Here is an 18660-nt window from a genome sequence, read left to right on the forward strand (position 1 = left end):
ACTGGTAGTATTATAAGCAAAAAAAGATGCAATTCTGAAATTCAATGCAATTTTTAACTGCGTTACTTATATTGAAAAGGGATCTGTTTGCATTTTCTACAGAAACAGCTCAGTGGCAAAGCCTCCATTTTTAAAGGACTGGCAGCTGGAAGATCCACAAGTGAAAATGTAGGGTACAGCATCCGGATGGAGTAGGAGAATTAAGTATTTTGCTTTTTAAAATAATATTTGTTTTCTCTCCTCTGCAGTGATATTACATACGAACTCCAAGAGCAGTCCCAGTCTACCCCAGATTAGATATAATTACTCAGTAAGAAAGCTAAGAGGTTTATGAAGTTTGTAAATGATAGGAGTTCGAATAAGATGAGATTCACTGAAAAAAATTTTTCAAATAATTATTTCTTTTTAAAATTCACAATGCCTGACAGCCTTCAGTTGATGGTATTCTTTGTGTGTTTTTCCTCTAATAGTGTAAGTGCAAAAGCATCTGCTTTTGTTAAAGATCTCTTAGAGGTTAGGACTCTAATTTTAAACCTGTAATGTTAATCTTCACTAGATCTTTCACAAGTTTGTATCATCAAGATATCTTTGTTCCTAATCTAACATCATTGCTGAAGCCAAATCAAATTTTGATTCCACTTTAGTTTGGATAGTCACTACAACTTATCAAGAAGAGTTTTTAAAGTGCCCTCCTTTTTCTGTTTATGGATGAGACTGATTATCTAATTAAGTTTTCTCAAAACCATGATGTCTGAAAAAAAAAAAACAGTAAAGTAAATCCTTGTCCTCCTTAATGTTATCATATGAATTCCTCTGATTCCTTTGACTAGTTTTTTGGCCTGCTTTTTAAAAAACGCCAATGAAAAAGGACATGCAATTAAGCATGATTACAGTAAAAAGTGCAAATCAGAGGTCACATCAAAAAGATGTAAAGGGGAAAATAATGTATTGGTAACCAGGAATTTGCTAACTTTCAGAACTATGTGTACAACCTCTCACACGAAAATTTTCTTCTGTCTCCAGTACTCAACCTTTGTAAGTTTAGAATTTTTCATTATTATTTACTAACTTTTAAGTTCTATGCTGCATGCATATTCTTAATTTACTTACCAGTTTTGAGCCCTTATTTTCACTTCTCTTCAATCTCTTAAGTATTCAACCTTTTGGTAGTTTTAATTTATGAGTACAAAAACTTGGGAAAAGTATATGTTCTCCATCTGCTTGTTTCAGAATGCCTCAAAATTTCTTTTAAGACAAGCTCCCACTGATGTGATTGAGGATTAACACCTTGTTAACACATGATTGATTAACACATGTGATTGACACCTTCATGACTGTAGAAGTCAAACAAAAGGAGCATCTAGTAAATGCAACAGTGAAACTGTACTAAAAATTATGGGATTGCCATCAGTAATTTCATTTTACCAGATTTGTTTTAAATAATAGATATACCAACTTTAAAGCTTTTAATTAATTTGGAGGAGCATGACATGAATTCTCATACAAATACATTTTTAATAGGAAGTGAAAATATCATGCTTGTTGAAGAAATCCACAAGGAGTTTCTTTCATTTGAGAGTCTGATTTAATATTTTCCATTAAGGGATACATACCTTTAGTAATGCAGGTTGCTGTCTCTAAAATATCTGTATGGTTTATGAGTGGTTCTAGAAACTCTGAGACAGGCTAATTTCTAACCTTACTAGGGTCAGCTGCAGTCTGTATATGAGATCTTAGTCACAGGAGAGTGAAGAGAAATATTGGTTCTGTTTTTCTTCTTTGTCAGCCTGCGGCTATATATTTAGAAGACAGAAATGAGAATTTAATCCCAGACCGTATGTACTATACTAAGTGAGTGAAAAATAAACCAAGTTATTAGCTATCTTATATAATAGAATCATAGAATAATTTGGTTGCAATGGACATTTAAAGATCACCTAGCACAATCTCCCTGCAATGAGCAGAGATATATTCAACCAGATCGGGTTGCTCAGACCCCTGTGCATCTTGACTTTGAATATGTCCAGGCATGGGGCATTTACCACATCTCTCTGAGCAATCTGGGACACTATTTCAACATCTTCCATATAAAAAATATCTTCCTTATGTCTAGTGTGAATCTATGTGAATCTACTTTCTACCACAGTAACTCCTACTAAAAAGTTTGTCCCCATCTTTTTTGCAGTTCTCCTTTTTAAGTGACAGGCTGCTGTGTGGTCTCCTCAGAGCATTTTCTTCTATAGGCTGAAAAATTCAAATGTACTGTCTTCATAGGAGAGGCTCCATCCCTCTGATCATGTCTCCTCTGTAATGTCTCCAACAGATCCATGTCCTTTGTGTGCTGGGACCCCAGAGCTGATGCAGTACTGCAGGTGGAGTCTCACAGAGCAGAGCAGAGAGGCAGAATCCCCTCCCTCCCCTGCTGCCCACACTGCTTTGGATGCAGCCCGTGACATGTTTGGCTTTCTGGGCTGTGAGTGCCCATGGCTGGGTCATGTCCAGCTTTTCATCCCTCAGCCCCCCCAAGCCCTTCTCCCTAAGGCTGCGCTCCATCTGTTTATCCCCCAGCCTGTGTTGGAAGCAGGGGCTGCCCCAACCCAGCTGCAGTGCCTTGCACTTGGTCTTGTTTCACTTCTCATGGAATTCCCATTCCCATTTGTCCAGGTCCCTCTGAATGACATCCTGTCCTTTGGATGTGTCAACTGCATCACTTATCTTGATCTTGTCTTCAAACTTTCTGAGGATGCACTTGATCTCCCCTGTCCATGTAGTTGATGAAGATATTTAATATAAGACTGATCTCAGAGGGACACCACTCATTGTCAGTGTCCATCAGGACTATAAGCAATAGAACACTACCCTCTGGATACAATCATCCAGTCAATTTCTTTCCATTAAACAGCTGAATCTCTCTACAATTCCGTGAGAGGGAGCATGAGGGGATCTTACAGAAGGTCACTTACAGAATGTGGTAAGTCACATCTGTAGCTCTTCCCTGGTCCACTGATGTAGTCACTTCATCATAGAAGGTCACTAAGTTGGTCAGGCAGGAATTTTCTCTTGGTGAAGCAATGCTGGGTGTCTTGAACATAGTTTGAAGTCACAAATAACATAACCCATTAATGAACAATTTTTTTCCTTTGGTGTTGTGTGACACCTACAAACACAGTAGGGAATAGTAGATAGTAAGACAAATGTTGCTGTAATACTTCAGGAATGTCAGACAGGATTGCCAGGAACCTTCTGTTCTTTTCTGGTGTAAAAATATGCAGAAGGGAACAAATTAATTCAGTGAGTCTGTAACTGTTGGGGATCAGCTGTTAAGCTGCATCTCTGCATCCTCTTTGTTTCATGTGACCAGAAGGGATGAAGGTACTGGCTGTCATCCAGTCTTTCTACTGTGACCTCACCATGGGAATTGCATAGCATGCTTACAGAAATGGAATTGTCAAGTTTTAATTGTATTTGATTTAGGGATAATTTTTCAAGTATCCTTTTCAATTTCATTTCAAAGAAGTTTACTCCTAAAGCTGTGAAATTGTTCCAATACAATTTTTTTTTCCTGAAAAGTACTTCATTTTACTTAAATTTATATTAAACAGAACATATCTGGATATAATAGAAGAACTCAAAAACAAAAGCAGACAAATTTTACAGCAGAAGTACGATATATTGGAGTCAGACTGTATAGAGGCAGATCTGTCATGCTGCCAAGCAACACTGGCCTAAGTAATCTTAAAACCCTCAAATATAATTTGCGTGAATGCATGCAGCTGATGTTTTCTGGGATCATTGTAGTACACTGCAGTCAGTGGGCTGATGACTGTATAAAGTCTTCCACTCTGGATATAGGACTATAAGCTTTGGAAAACATAATCTCACCAGCAAGATAAGAGTTTTCCTGGAAATAATTTTGCTAACTGCAGGAATTAACCTAGTTTAATCCTTAGTGTGTTGAATTCCTGAAGTGCTCAGAATATGATTATCATCAGCATCATGCACTGTCATGAATCGCCTTGTTTTGCTTCTTTTTTGCTCTCTATAAGGTCAGATCTACTGTTTTTTCCTTTCCTGTTTGTCTTTTATCTCTCACTTCAGATGGGAAGCAAACAGATTTAAATGAGATTGCCAGTGTGTGAAATGTCCTGCCTTGCTCTGCCACTCTGGTTTCTTGGGGTTTTGGGTTTGGGTTTTTTTTGAGATTTAGAATTCACAGTTGTTGTTGGTTTCCTCTGAAATATCTTCTGCTTCACCTGCTGAGTCAGAAGCCCCATGTTATTCTGTTAATGCTGAAGTTTGTTACTGTGGTGCAATGTTCTTCTCAACCTCATTCATGCAGTCCCTCTCTGCCAACATTTTGTTCTCCATGTGCCTCCATTTCTTTATTTACTCTTACACTCTCCTTTTGGCATACTCTTTCTGATGTATGCGTTCCAGTCCTGTCCTCAATCTCCAGTGAATGCCTCTGCCCAGGTTCTGGCAAAGCAGACCTCAGAAACATGTAGGCAAAGATCAGTGAGCACAAGCAAAGGTGCTGCCTGTAGAATCAGCAAATTCCGAGCCCTTATTAAATAGGACAAGTAAATGCTGTATATAGGGAAGTCCGTATTGGAGTTATTGGGAGCTCTGTCCAGGTAAGGAAATTAAATCTTTAGGGCTAAAATTAGGATGTTAAGAAAATACCTTTTTTATATTACTAGGAGCTACAAAGATTTTGTTGCAAGATGAAGAACATTTTTAAAAAACATGCATTCTTTATTGCTGTAAAACAATAGAATTAATTATATCTTTAAATTACATTTTTCTTTGCTTTAAAAGAGACTTAGTGTCTTATCCTATTTGACTTACTTATGGGCAAGTAAGGCAGTGCATTGTACTAGCAAGAGTATAGGAATACTTGTAAGTTTCTTTATAATATGCCTATGTAAAATAATTACAGTCCAATCATATGTACTAAAAAATAACAATTATAATATCCTGTATGTTTTATTTACATGGCATAAGGCATTCTCTGTCTCTGCAAATAATGTAATTTTTTTTTTTTAATATATCTCTCTAAGTGTCAGATTTGATATCATCACAGTATTTAACAGTTAAAAACTAATAGCCAGGCCTCTACTGAAATTTGCCTTTGGAAAAATTGTTGAAAAATCATCATACATCATTGAAAAACAAAATAATTTGGTATCCTTTTGCATTTAATTACTTAAGCTGTTTCATAAATATGAAAAGAAAATTTGTAAAGAAAAAACCATCATCAAACTGTTAAATATTCATTTTTTAGCAGTTACATTCTGTGAAAGGGTGGATGCTCAGAAACTCAGTTGCGAAACTTTACATTAAAATTATGAGTGGTCATCCACATATCCTCAGCCATTTACAAATTCCTCGTTGAGCTTAATTTTTCATTATTGTTTTCTAGGTTTATATTAATTACTGTGTTTATACATATCATAACATATATGCCAAATGATAAGAAAAAAGCACTTCAAGAAAAGGAGAGTAAAGTCACATCTGGAGTAGAAAGTTGATCTCATGCAAGAGTATCACACAGAAACAAACAGTATTAGCCCTACAGACCTGGAGTCCTCTGCATTCCATTCTTTTTTTCTGCCCTGATAGAATATAGTAATGCAATATATTCAGATAGATTTAATTATTTAATTAATTTGGGTCTCATATCACCTGATGAAGCAAGTAACTTTTTTTTGTGATTTCACAAGTGACAAGAGAGTGGTTAAATTAAGTAGCCCCTCTAAAGCCAGTCAACATCAGCACTGTATCAAAACAGTGTTTGGGAGACAGGTACTCTTAAGGTCTATCATCTTTTCCCAAATGTAAAGGCACCAAACTGGCAAGAAACTTGAAAGGCTAAATTCTAGATTTCAGTGCTTCTCCTACATCTCACTTTAGCAAGTTTAACACTTTAGCTAAAGTCAATGACTTGTGAAATTTTGGAGGGGAAAGCAGTGCTATTTCTGTAATCTCTGTTTCATTGTCCTGGAAAATGTTTTGCATAATCACTGTTCCAGTTTATGAAGCCCATGCAAAAAACATGTACATTTCTTGAATGTCTGCTGGTTCCTTATCTTTGTGTCTTTTACTGTGATGTTATAGAGCTTGGATCATATGGAAACCTAAAATATTATGACACAATGACTGAAGAAGGTAAGACATATTTTAGAATTGTTTGTATGAGCTTTTTTTGAAGCCCTCTGAGCGCCTTTTATGTGTTTACATTTTTCTTTGTTTTTCTTGATCCTATTTTCATTTTCTACATTTTTTAATAACTCCTTTTTGCATGTCTTTATTAATGGCTTCGTCAGTTATTACTCTTTTTTCAAGTTTTTGTTTTCAACATTTCAGTTCTGCTATTTCAGGTAAAGAAATAAAATGGGATGCTTTCAGCAAAGAACATGTGCAAAACCATACTTGCAAATTATATGGCACAGTATAACATATATTGTAGGTGCTTATTTGATACTATGTTTTACAATGCATTCAAGAAGAGGAACTAATGTCTGGATTTTCAAATCACTCAGAAGAATTGTAAGTGACTTCAGTTTACTGTATTATTGAAAAGTAATGAATAACCTTTAAAAATTAGGCATGTTTATTTCTGGAGTATTTAATTGTATGCTTGATTGCAATGCAAAAAAATTGCAGTTTGAAATCTTCATTCTAGCACTACAAGAAGGAAGTAATTAAGGCCTGAACCAGGGCTTAGTGAAATCTCAGGAAATTTTGCTGCTGATTCAAAAGCATTGCAGTTCTATCATACTAATTCAGGAAAGCAGCTAACTCTGTACTGAATTTCTAGCACGTGCTTTTCGCCCTAGTGTGGTCAGCATTTCTGCAATTTGGAATTATCCCTGAACTGAGACCCTACAGACTGATTGTCTGTAGGATCAGGGCCTCTTTTCCAGCTCTTTGATTATACTGCCAGACAGATGTTTTCATTATGTTAAGTTTAGAACTTAGCACCATGTTTGGGGATGGGGAAAGTCTTGAGTCCTGTAGAAAAATTACCCACCTATTCCTACTTGTTTTTAATCTTGGAATTTTAACACAAATACCCTAATTCTCTCTTTTTAAAAAACACAGTTGCTTTCTAGTGTTGAGTAATCTTGAAGATTTTAAGAGAACCTTCATTGCATTACTTACTCGTGATAATTCCTCAGGGAGGATGGGAAGTGATAACGTCTTTTTCCTTCTGTCTGTATCTGTTGTTGATACACCAATATAACCATTGGGTTCTGGGGCTGGCTGTGGGAGATGGTCCCGTGCACCTTTGCACCAGGTGTTGGGAGATACTCTTTTCATCTGTGGCAGGTCTGAGCTTGTAGAATGGTCTTGCCTCACTGCACTCCATTAAGCATCTGGTTCACAGGGGTGGCACCAACATAAGAAAATGTGTCTGAAAATAAATTTTAACAGGTAAACAGTGGTGTCTGTGTTGTTTAAATACATGTCTCAAACACCCATAAGTAGCCATTAACCTGGGCCACTTAGAAATGGCTACCAGAGCAAAAGTTTTGCAGTATGTCTTATCTCAGTCTTCATTACAATAAAGATTAAAAGGTAGCTTTGCATTGTAGCCTTAAACCTGGGTATGTTGGGGATTTTATTTTTTATGGTGAAGTATTAAATCTGCTATCTCAAAAGTAGCCTTCTGAAATTCATAAATACTCTATTGACATCCAAAGATAGTTATTTGTAGGGAAACACCTGTTGCAGTATATTGTATATATATACATAATAATATGTATATTATTACTGTGCCTGTGCAGAAGTAATGATTTTAATATTCAATGTAATCTCAGAATGTTTTTCTCATGAATAACCAGGACCATACTTGAGCAGCAGGAAAAATCCAGAGGCAGAAATAAAAAGGAAGCTCTGTGATACACTTTACCTTCTCAAATACAACCATCATCGTTTTCACTTGTCTTTCACAAAGCAAGTAATGATTAGGGTATCTCAGAAGTTGTATTTTGATCAAAGTGTACTATATTTTCAGCTTTCTGTTTGGATTTTCAGGAGTTAAATTGCTATGACTCTGCATCAGACTTACCAGCATTACCCATTTTCTTCTTTCTCTTCCTTTTTTTGACTGAGGTTTTTGTACCGTTTGCACAGCAACATGGTCACAAGAGCACATAAATCCAGTTACAAATCCATTGATTTTTTTTTTCTGATAAAGTACATCCTTATGTCCAGCCCTCAAGCCTGCAGTGGAGATAGGGAATATTATTTCAGTCCTCGAGTGAAGAAGCTCAGGTGCATTTATTCTTCATGCTGCATCAGAACAGTCAGACAAGAAGTAATGCATAAGCTATAATGCACAATCAGATTCAACCTAATGGCCAGAGCAGCATTGTGCTCCATATATTAGAAACTGATTTTTATTGTTTTGCTCATTTCTCTTTAGTCTGAAAGTGACTTTAAGTTAATTTTAGATTATTCAGGTCAAACTGAGAGAGTAAATGTGCCCTACAAGATGAGACGAGACCCTCTCTGCAACCTTGTGCTTCACCGAAAGCCTACAGCATGTCAAGATTGCATGTGTTTTCATGTGACATTTCTGCTTGATCTTAAAGGAGGTAGCATGTAGGGTGGATTTCTGGAATTGATTGTAATGACTCACTAATTATGTTCCACAGCAGGTCATGAGGAGAATTAGTAAGTACAGTTCAGAGTGCTCAACAGCCACAGATTTAACATGTTTCACCATGAAAGCTTGGCTATACCTGCACAGATATAGTAATTTTCCTTTGATCACAGACTGAAAACAAGGCAAGTGGTAGAGTCTTGAATTTTTAAAATTAATTTCTTGAATTTCTGAAGAAGTGTTTTCACATCAAATGAGATATTTTTCTGACCCAGGGAGCCCGTAGACTGCAATTCAGTTTGGAGATAAAGGATTGGCTTTTTAATATATCCTTTATCAGGAGGAGAATCTCTGCCAACTGATGCCAGGTGGAGATGCTTATGCAGATCAACGCATATCTACATTATACAATACTAATTTGTTTGTATATATTCAAAATAAAACCATGTAGTTTTAAGCTACCTTCATTGGTAACCATCTGGCCTTGATCACCTCTTCCTTCTACTTCTTTCTTCGCAAACCAAAGTGAGCTTCCAAATCTGTTGGAGTTTAGTGAACCTAGATTAACTAAGAATTTTCTCTATCAATCTGTCCTATTTTAGGACATGCATGGAGGCACGTCCTAAATCATTGTCATTTACCTAAACTTTCATTATTTTAGCTGTTGCGAAAATCTCTGTTATTTAGTCAAACCATAGTACATAGAACTGTTCCAGAGGAAACATAGGCACCTACTTCTAGAAATAAGAACAGTGACATAAGATCCCTATGCTTTATTTAATGACCCCACCTAAAGATAAGAAGAAAGACATGAGAGAATATTTGTGCCTAAGATTGACCCTAGTGGCTTTCTGAAAATTGGAATGACTTAGATTCATCCTCAGCAGATCCTTTTTCTTGGTGGCTCTGTGCTTCCTCTTCAGTGAACAAGTTTTGATTTGATTTAAAGGAGGAAAATGGTAGAGAAAGGGAGAGAGGGAGGGGGCATTGCTCTGCTGTATTTTTACTTTTTCACTGTTTTCATGCAAGCAAGTACTACTGCTTTTTTCAGTTTCATGTTTTTGACAGTTAATAATGCATTTTAATCATTTCCTTGCATTTTTGTTAACTACCTTGAGTGAATCTAATGGAAGGTAATGATGTAAAACAATGTAAACTGAATCATGCATCTATTGAGAAATAAAGCAAAATACATTTTCCATTTCAAATGTTGATTTTAACTTCCGTGACAGTGACTTACAACTGTGGAACAATCTCCTGAATGAAATGCTGTAACTTAAAATGGTTAACAGTCAGTGTCAGAAATTATTTCTAAAGATTCTGGGAGGTTTTTGTAAATGTGAAAAAAATTGACACATTCCATTAAGCTGGTGTGAATCTCTGTGGAGATATTTTCTTTTCAGTTCAATAATGGCCATGTTTCTCTGTTAAGAAAACCTACACAATTTTACACAATCTTAAATAAAATACTAGAAGATCCTTAGGTTCATTATCATTTTAATTAACCTCTAAAACTGAACCTTTAATTGAAAGGTCCTACACCCTCTTGAAATAGGTGGAGACATGGATAGCTCCACAGATATTTTTCAGAAAATGTCTCAGCTGCATCATTTTCATTGCTTGCATAGAATGCATTTGTATATATGAGACATCACAAGCTGAATTCTCAAACATGTAAAACTGAGTTGGAGTCTGAAAGCTAGCATGATCCTTTAGCAAACTAAAATTATATCAGGCAATTTTTAATATCTACTAATTCTTCTGGATAAGCATTTTTAAATGCCCCTAGTCTTTCAAAAGAAGATAGGAACTGCCATGATTCAACATTTTGGCTTAAAATATTTGTGGATATGATTTGTATTTTTTCTGTGTTTTTTTCATCTTTTATCTGCTATCCCAAAAAATTCCTGTTCTTTCTCTCACTCTCTCTTTCTTTAACTCTTTGTTACTTCTTCCCTTCTAACTAGAATCTCTCCCTCTTACTCTGTGCAGTGAAATAATGGATGCCTTGTTATTTATGATTGTGTTCTATGCTTAAATACTTTTCTGCAGGCGTTTTACTCCGGGTGCCAAAAAAGATAATATTTGCAAAATATTGTGATTTGCTAATTCTGTGGGGGGATTTTTGGGTTTTGGTTTTTTGTTGTTGGTTTTTTTTTTTATTTTGGAGTATGATGTTTGTGAAAACACAGGGACTGCAGAAAGGACAGTACTGCAGTTCTGCTTATTAAATATCTGTGGTGATTTTTATTACTTTCCAAGTGGCTTGCTGTTGAGAAATTAGTTCCACTTCCCCGCAAATGATGACTGCTAGTCCCTGTGAACTGCTCATATGCTTCTTCACATACAAAATTGTGGGTACAGGGGTTTGAACCCTCTGTTTTAAGGCAGGAAGAGAGGATTTCTTTCCTGACTAATGATTTATCCTTGTGTGCTTGGAATTTCTCCAAGTTCTTAACTTGGCAACAAGTGACTGTTATCCAAATAGCTTCTTACTTTTACTTTCCACTGTTTGTCTTTCATATAATTGCATTGAAATATCTCCTGGTCTGTGCTGGATTTGCTGCAGAGACACCAACAGTTTTCAATGGAATTTTTAAAGTGGAGTTAAAGAATTAAAAGAGCCATAGGTCCTGTATTGTAATCCTATTTTTAATTAGAAAAATGTGCTGTAAAATAGCCACCAGTTAAATTTTTAAAAAATATTTTTAAAATATTAAAAGACTAAAAGTAATCAGGATAAATCAGGAAAGGCAGATGTATCAACTTTCTACACATCATAAGCTGTCACAAGATATCCGAAGAGTCCTACATAGAAAGACTTATCAAGGCAGAAAAGGGTTTCATTTCACTTAAGGTGTGACATCTTTGACATTGCCTTATTTGAATGTATCATTTGAATACAGTGGTCAACAAAGAGTGACAAAACCTGGCACCTTTGGAGAGTATGTTGCCCCAGAGAGAGTATAGAAGTTGAGCTGGATGGTTAACTTCATGGAGTCAAAAAAATCTCAACCTGGCATGTTTAGAATTTGCCTTTAAGAATCTGATATGAAAATTGTGTTATTCTGGAGATTTCTTCTTCCCCTTCCTAATCACAGAATATGCTAAGTTGGAGACACCCACAAGGATCATCAAGTCCAGCTCCTGGCCCTGAGCAGCGCCACCCCAACATTCACACCCTGTGTGAATGTGAGAGTATTGTCCAAATGCTTCTTGGACTCTTGAACAGGCTGGTGGTGTGACCACTGCCCTGGGAAGCTGTACCAGTGTCCAACCACCCTCTGGGTGCAAGACCTTTTCCTGATAACCCACCTAAAGCTCCTCTGACTCAGTTTCAGGCCATTCCCTTAGGTCCTGTCACTGGTCAGCACAGTCTTGCCCTCTCAGTGAAGTTGTACCTGCGGTGAGGTCTGTCCTCAGTCTCCTCTAGGCTGAACAGACCAAGTGACCTCAGCCACCCCTCTTACGGCTTCCTCTCAAGATCCTACACCATCCTCATGGCCCTCCTTAGGATATTCTCTAATACATTGTCCAAGTTTAGGACAAATTTGGGGAAAGATCTCCAAAGGAGCGCCCCCTCCCCCCCACCACCCTTCACAATTCCTTCCTTCACCGGGCTCGGAAAGAATTTTCTTCAGGGGAAAGTGGAAAAAACTTATTTATTAACAAAAATACAAGAGAAACACTTCCCAGCACAGACCCAGATGACCAAAAAATTTCACAGAGAGAGACGAACTCGGTTGATCTTCGCTGGGAAGGGCAGCAGAGCTTCTTTGGCAGAATTCCAGAGGCAGTCACTGAAGTTCAGATTCGTCTCCTCTGGAGCTGGTACAAATCTTGGGGATGAGGAGAAGAAGGGAGAGAGGGAGAGGGGCAGCCAGGGGCAAGCAAAAGCGAGCCGGGGGCAGCAGAAGCAGCACGGGGCAGCAGCAGCTACAGCGGCAGCAACAGGGCCAGCAGAAACAGAAACCTAGCTAAAGGAGCTCGGGGGAGGCGGCTGGCAGCTCCATGGCGGGGGCAGGGAGAGGAGCTAGTCACAACATCAACCCAGAACATACATTAATTTTGAAATTTAATATTGTGTCAACCACACCAGCCCCCAGCACTGGAGGTGAGGCTGCCCCAGCTCAGAGCAGAGCAGGACAATCCCCTCCCTTGCCCAGCTGTGTTGCTGTCCCTGATGCCCCCAGGACAGGGCTGCCCCTCCTGGCTCCAGGGCACTGCTGACTCTTGTTCAACTTGCCACTGACCAGGACCCCCAGGTGCCTTTCCACAGCACTGCTTTCCAGCATCTCGTTCCCCAGTCTGTCCCTACACCCAGGGTTGCCCCATCCCTTGTGCAGAATCCAACACTCTCCCTTGTTGATCTTCACATGGTTGGTGATTGCCCAGACCCCTGATTTGTCAAAGCCTCTCTGCAGGACCTCCCTGCCTTCGAGGGCATCAACTCCTCCTGATTTTGTATCACCTGGGAACTTACTTATTATCTCTTCCAGTCCTGCATTCAAGTGATTTATAAAGATGCTGAAGGGCACAGGGCTGAGGATGGAGTCCTGTGGAACCCCACCAGTGACAGGTTCCCAGGTACCCCATTCACTGAAACCCTTTGTGCCTGACCTGTGATCCAGTTGCTCACCCATCCCATGATGTGTTTATCCAGCTGTGTGTTGGACATTTTTGTCCAGAAGGATCCTGTGAGAGGCAGTATTGGAAGATTTACTGAAACCCAAAAAGATCACATTGACTGGTTTCCACTGATCAACGTGTGATGGCAACACGTGGGTGTCTTACCTTGTCATAAAAGGAAATTAGGTTTGATAAGCAGGACTTGCCTCCCATGAAGCCATGCTGGCTGTGATAAGTGACTGTGTTGTCTTTCAGGTCTTTCTCAGAATAATCTTCTCTATAATTTTACCAAGCACGGAAGTGAGTAGAAGTCACAGACACATAGATGAGTCCAAAGTGACCAAGCTGACCACGCTCATTACAATGCAAAATATGTGTTAATATGAAATTCCGTTCTAAGTTACTATTAATTGAGAACTGAAACAGTTTGTGTTTGTTTCTATCTTAATTCATCTGTATTCATCTTCTGCTTTGGCTGAAATCTTACACCAGCAATTTATAGGTGGAACTTGACCGGCTTCTTCCAAAGAAAAATTATAGTTTTTGGTTTCAATTTCTTGTTCTATTAGTTGCTGAGTTAAAAAAAAAAAAAAATGCATTTTTATTTCCAAAAAAAAAGGATGAAAAAAATCCCCAACCCTGTATAAAGGAACATGAGATACTATTAGCATATTTGCTGTTTGAGAAGAAATTGAAATGGATTATCCACAGTGCTCTATGGAGCCTAAGCTATGGCAAATAAATTTTGCATCTCAGAATGACTGCACTGTAATAATGACAATGTTTTCTTCTAGGAAAGTTCAAGGAAAGGGCCTCAATTCTGCATAAGATTGCCAAAAAGAAGTGCCAGGTGGAAGACAGTGAAAGGCAGAATGGAGCTGCTAATCACGGTGAGTGCAGCATTACAGATTTATCACTTGTTCCTGAGAGCCTCTTTCACTGTTTTATTTTGTTTGAAAAATTTTAATCATTACTTTCTCCTACATTATCTATGCTATTTTAGTAAAAATATTCTGATTCTCTGTACCAAGGAGTATGAAGTTTGTGGATGAGACAGAAGCTAAATATAAGAATAGAAAGCCAGTCAAGGCCTATAGAAAGCCTTCTAGCAGGTTGAAAAGAAAAAGCAAAGCTGAGTTAGCTTATGTGTTGAAGTGACAGAGAGGCAAAACTTCCTTGCAGAATATATGGGAAAATTTAACTTAATAAAATGCTCTAGTAGAATATGTGTTTTATATGTCACAAAAAGTATCGCCTTTATATTTAAGATTTTATTTGTCTGTATACTACTTGCTAGGAGTCATTGAGGCCCATCTATGCTAATTGTGCAAAATTAAGTTACTAGGGTTTGCCATTAAGGCAAGAGTTTATATTTTAGTTCCAAAGTTCTTATGGTAAAGGAAAATCTGTACCATGACTTGTTTTCTCTACTTTACCTCAGCACATTATCTGCATTAGAAAACCAGATACAGATGTGACCAATAAAATCTGAATCATTTTCTTACTTGACACTTTTTCTAACCTTGTGTTATGTTTACATATTATTTGCTTCCAAAATCAGGCAGTTGGTTGGGACATTCTGTTAATAAACCATAATGCTGACTGTGGGGTTAAGAGACAACACACACATAGTGCCAGATAGTCTGGCACTCCTCTGTGGCTGTGATCTCAGATTTTTAATTTAGAAGAATCTCAGGATAGCAGTAATGTAACTAGACAGCTGTATTTACTTTTCTGCACTAGAGCATACTATAAGGCATGTTGAACTTGAGTAAGGCATTTCATATTGCTATTCTTCATTACTTTGTATAGTCCAAAGGATGTTTGGCTATTGACACATTTATTTGCTACATACTTATAGAGGTAATTACCACTTAGAGAATTCCAAGATAGTCAAAGAAGAAATTTTAATAAATTTGGCATCAGAAACCAAAGACCTAAGCTTATGCCTTTGACTCCTGTGGAAGTTTAGCACAAGGACTACAGGATTCTGGTTTAAAGGTTGTCATCTCTAATTAGATGTTATTACACCATCTGTTTACTCTTTCCCACATTTTTGAATGGATTACAGCTTGGAAGCAATTTTACTAATTGAAGGGGTTAGTGTGTTATAAAACTTAGGTTGCTGAATGTATCCCTCACCTGTACATGCAGCACAGTATATTCTATAATGTCAGGGGTGAATGCTGTATGTCACCTTTTACCTGAAGTATTAGGCTCAGTGTGTTTAACTTAAAGAGCACTGAATATTGCAATGAACTTAAATATTTCTTAAAATGCTAACTCACTGCTTGTAAGATTTTTATTGAAAATGTGTGATAGGCAAATTTTTTCTCTCTCTTTTAACACAGATGTTGGATCAACTTTAGTATTTGATAATTTACTCAGACTGAATGTGTGACAGCTATTTCACTAGTATATTTGTAATTTAATGTTCTGATCTCTTGTTTTCCTGCTGTTATCTATGGATGATTACACAGAGAAAGGTGCAAAAGTGGAAGTTGCAGTAACACCACCAAGTGATTCGGGACCAGTGCAAAATGGAATCGCCCATAATGTTGAAGAGGTTAATGACTTTTTTATTCTTCTTTTTATTCTTGTGTTAGTAAATAAATTGCATGCTTCATTGTGCTTTTCATTGAAAGTAAACATATTAATAGAATGAAGCTGATAAGTATGAACTGTCTACATATTATTTAGTTATCATTTACAACTGAACCCAGTGTATGTTTTGCCATAAAAAAAAAACATGCCTTCTGTTCTTGCCCTTTTCTATAAGGGAAGGTGAGAGCCTGGCATCTATTCTTTTGGGAAACATCTTATCTGTAAAGTATTTTTAGTTTACAGATAAGAAGTTTGCAGCCCTAAATATAGCAAATAGAAATTGGTTGTCATATTGCATAAAACCTGTTCATTGAAGAGAACCTGTCATGATTGCATCATGGAATAGTCAAAATTCATTATGAAAGAGGATCTGCACATGAACTTCTGCATCCTGCCTTCTGTTATCTTGCTTCGTAAGTCTTTTTTCCCCACTGAGATTGTTCAGTGAAAGCAACTAAGAAAAAGCAATCTTAAGCAATCACATATCACAGCAATGTCCACATGCTATCAATTTACATTGTAATAAAATATTCCCTAGGCTTGTTCAGAAATCTGCAAGGTCAAGGACTTTTATCATTTGAGATAATGGTTTCAGTTTCAAGCCACTGCAGGGGAAGAAGGGAAGATTTTTGCAGGAGTACATTACTCTGTGCAATTCCTTTAATCTCCCTTTGGACAGTTTAAATTTGCAGTGATGAGAGGCTCTGGAACTTTTATGTTAATTTCAGCAAACATTAGGACATTCTGAACAATGATTCTTATGTATTAGATGTGGGATACATTATTTATCCTTACCCAAATGGCACAATAGAGCAAAGCAGGAAGGTTTGTAACTGGTGGAGAAATGACTCTGCAGATTTAGCTCCATCAGTCTGAATGAAAGGATTTCAGGTATCTGCTGTCAAAATAAAAACTAGCAATCTCCTAACAGCATTTTGAGATGGTCCAGGCTGGCTTCCTCCCCAGTCACCTTTCCAATTTTGTCTTCCTCCAGAGGTAACCTGGCAGCTTTCTTAGGCTGCTTGAGTAATTGATATGCTGAAACCTATTTTGTAATTTAAAAGTACATACTGGAATTTTTGAGAAGTTGTAATAAAAATAGTCTATTCATCCATGGAACAAGTCAATAAGCTTCCATAATGCTTAAGGTCTCTGCCAACTCTGTAGTGTACCAGAACCTCTCCTCAATGGGTTGCCTGGCTTTTTTGTGCATAGCTTCCTTAAACACCTTTCCAAACTCTAGCACCACTCCGAAGCTAAAACTGTGTGGTTCTGTTTCCTTCTGCTCTATATATTGATTTCATGGGCACTAATAAGATTACTCTCAATTTATAGAAGACAACAAAATTTGGAGGCAGCAACAGAAGCCCACTCACAGCATTTCTGTGACACTTTCCATTGATGAATATTAAAATTTGAAGAAGACCAATTGGTCATTGCTCTCCTAAGCCTTCTTTTTAGCTTCTCCAGACTTGACTTACAAATGGTTTTGAATTTTGATCTTTTTGTAACCGAGTGGTCTCTATTTTATATTGGTACCATTTTTTTCTGCTTCTAAGGAGAATTCAATCAAGTAGCTTGAAATTCTGATGATTTTTCTGTACTCGGACGCAAAAGGAATTGCTGTAGTGTCAGAATTTGGAAAGAGGGTATAAAATTGCTTCTCTCTGGTTTTCAGTTTGTATAATCTAAAGATAAGGTTTGTAATCCATAAATGCTGTTGAGAAAAATCCCTTAAAAGAACTGCTAGTGCCTCCATGTTGTGGTAATGATAATATAGAACTGATAAAACTAGAGACACTGTCAATCTGGACTGACAAAGCTTCAAATATGCCTTTGGGGGGAAAAAAATATTGTCCTGAAAAGTGCAGGATGTGAAATGGATATAGTCACATAGTAAGTCATCCTGAAGCCATGTCTGCCATGAGGATACAGAGGACCTGCATAGGCATCTAATTCTTTCTCCTTCATTGTCAGGTTCCAGTATGGTATTCATGCTTTCCCTCTTGCAAAATAAGCGTATTTGTGGGGTTTTTTCTTACTTTTTACTGATGCAGATTATAGTGTTTGGGTCTAAATCCCTAGATGCAAGCATTTTAGAATACCAGTCTCTATATTGGAGTTAGAATATAAGTACATTAAGTAGTCTATGTTCCTCTAGTGAAAACAAAATATGCATATAAATCCATTTTACTTATAAATCCCCTATTATTTTGAAATCACAATGTTGAGGAAAAGACCCTTGTGAAAAGATGGCCTTAGGCTAAGACTGCAAGAAAAGGAGAAAAAATAGCTTTCATACTGTATTTTATTTTTCATGTATTTGTAATTTGTTAAAAATAAGCATAATACTTCCAATTGCCATAAATTAGTTTTTCATTTAGGGTTTTTTTTAGAAACCTGTTTATATTTCTTTTCAAATTATTTTTCTTTCCTCCTTTCCTTCTTTTTCAAGAAGGAAAGGCTTACATACAGCTGAATCACCACTCAAGACAGATGCGAGGAGATTGTAAAGTTAATGACTTCTGCAAGGTGTCATGACTAGGTGGATTTCACCTAATTTGTTTGGGGTATTTTTTGTTTTGTTTTTATTTTTTCATTTCTCTCTTCCAAACTCCACTCTCTTGCTTTTCTGTTTTTCCTAAGACCTTAACCCCATTTTTCTTACTCCACTGTCCTCCAGGGAAATACAGCTGTTCTCTTTATAGCTCAAGCTCTTGAGCAACAAGAAAAACTCTCTTCTAAAGCTGCTTGCAGAAATTTAAAAAGGGTGTCCAGAAAATATACCCAGCAACCCAATCATTTGTTCCAGATAA

General features: G+C 37.2%; 1 protein-coding gene across 10 annotated transcripts in view; it reads left to right on the forward strand.

The window, feature by feature from the left end:
• The window catches only part of SLC24A2 (solute carrier family 24 member 2), a 106280-nt gene that overhangs the window by 67104 nt on the left and 20516 nt on the right, over positions 1-18660 (forward strand). For 7 of the 10 annotated variants that reach the window (XM_079330164.1, XM_079330169.1, XM_079330168.1 and 4 more), the window contains 2 exons: positions 14035-14130; positions 15721-15806. In XM_079330164.1, coding sequence (XP_079186290.1) covers positions 14035-14130; positions 15721-15806 — 182 coding nt within the window. Of the gene's footprint in view, positions 1-6117; positions 6169-14034; positions 14131-15720; positions 15807-18660 lie in introns of all 10 variants that reach the window. The other 3 variants (XM_079330166.1, XM_079330163.1, XM_079330165.1) reach the window with 1 other exon arrangement.

The sequence above is a fragment of the Erithacus rubecula genome (genome assembly GCF_903797595.1).
Source record: "Erithacus rubecula genome assembly, chromosome: Z".
In the NCBI taxonomy this organism is placed as follows: Eukaryota; Metazoa; Chordata; class Aves; order Passeriformes; family Muscicapidae; genus Erithacus; species Erithacus rubecula.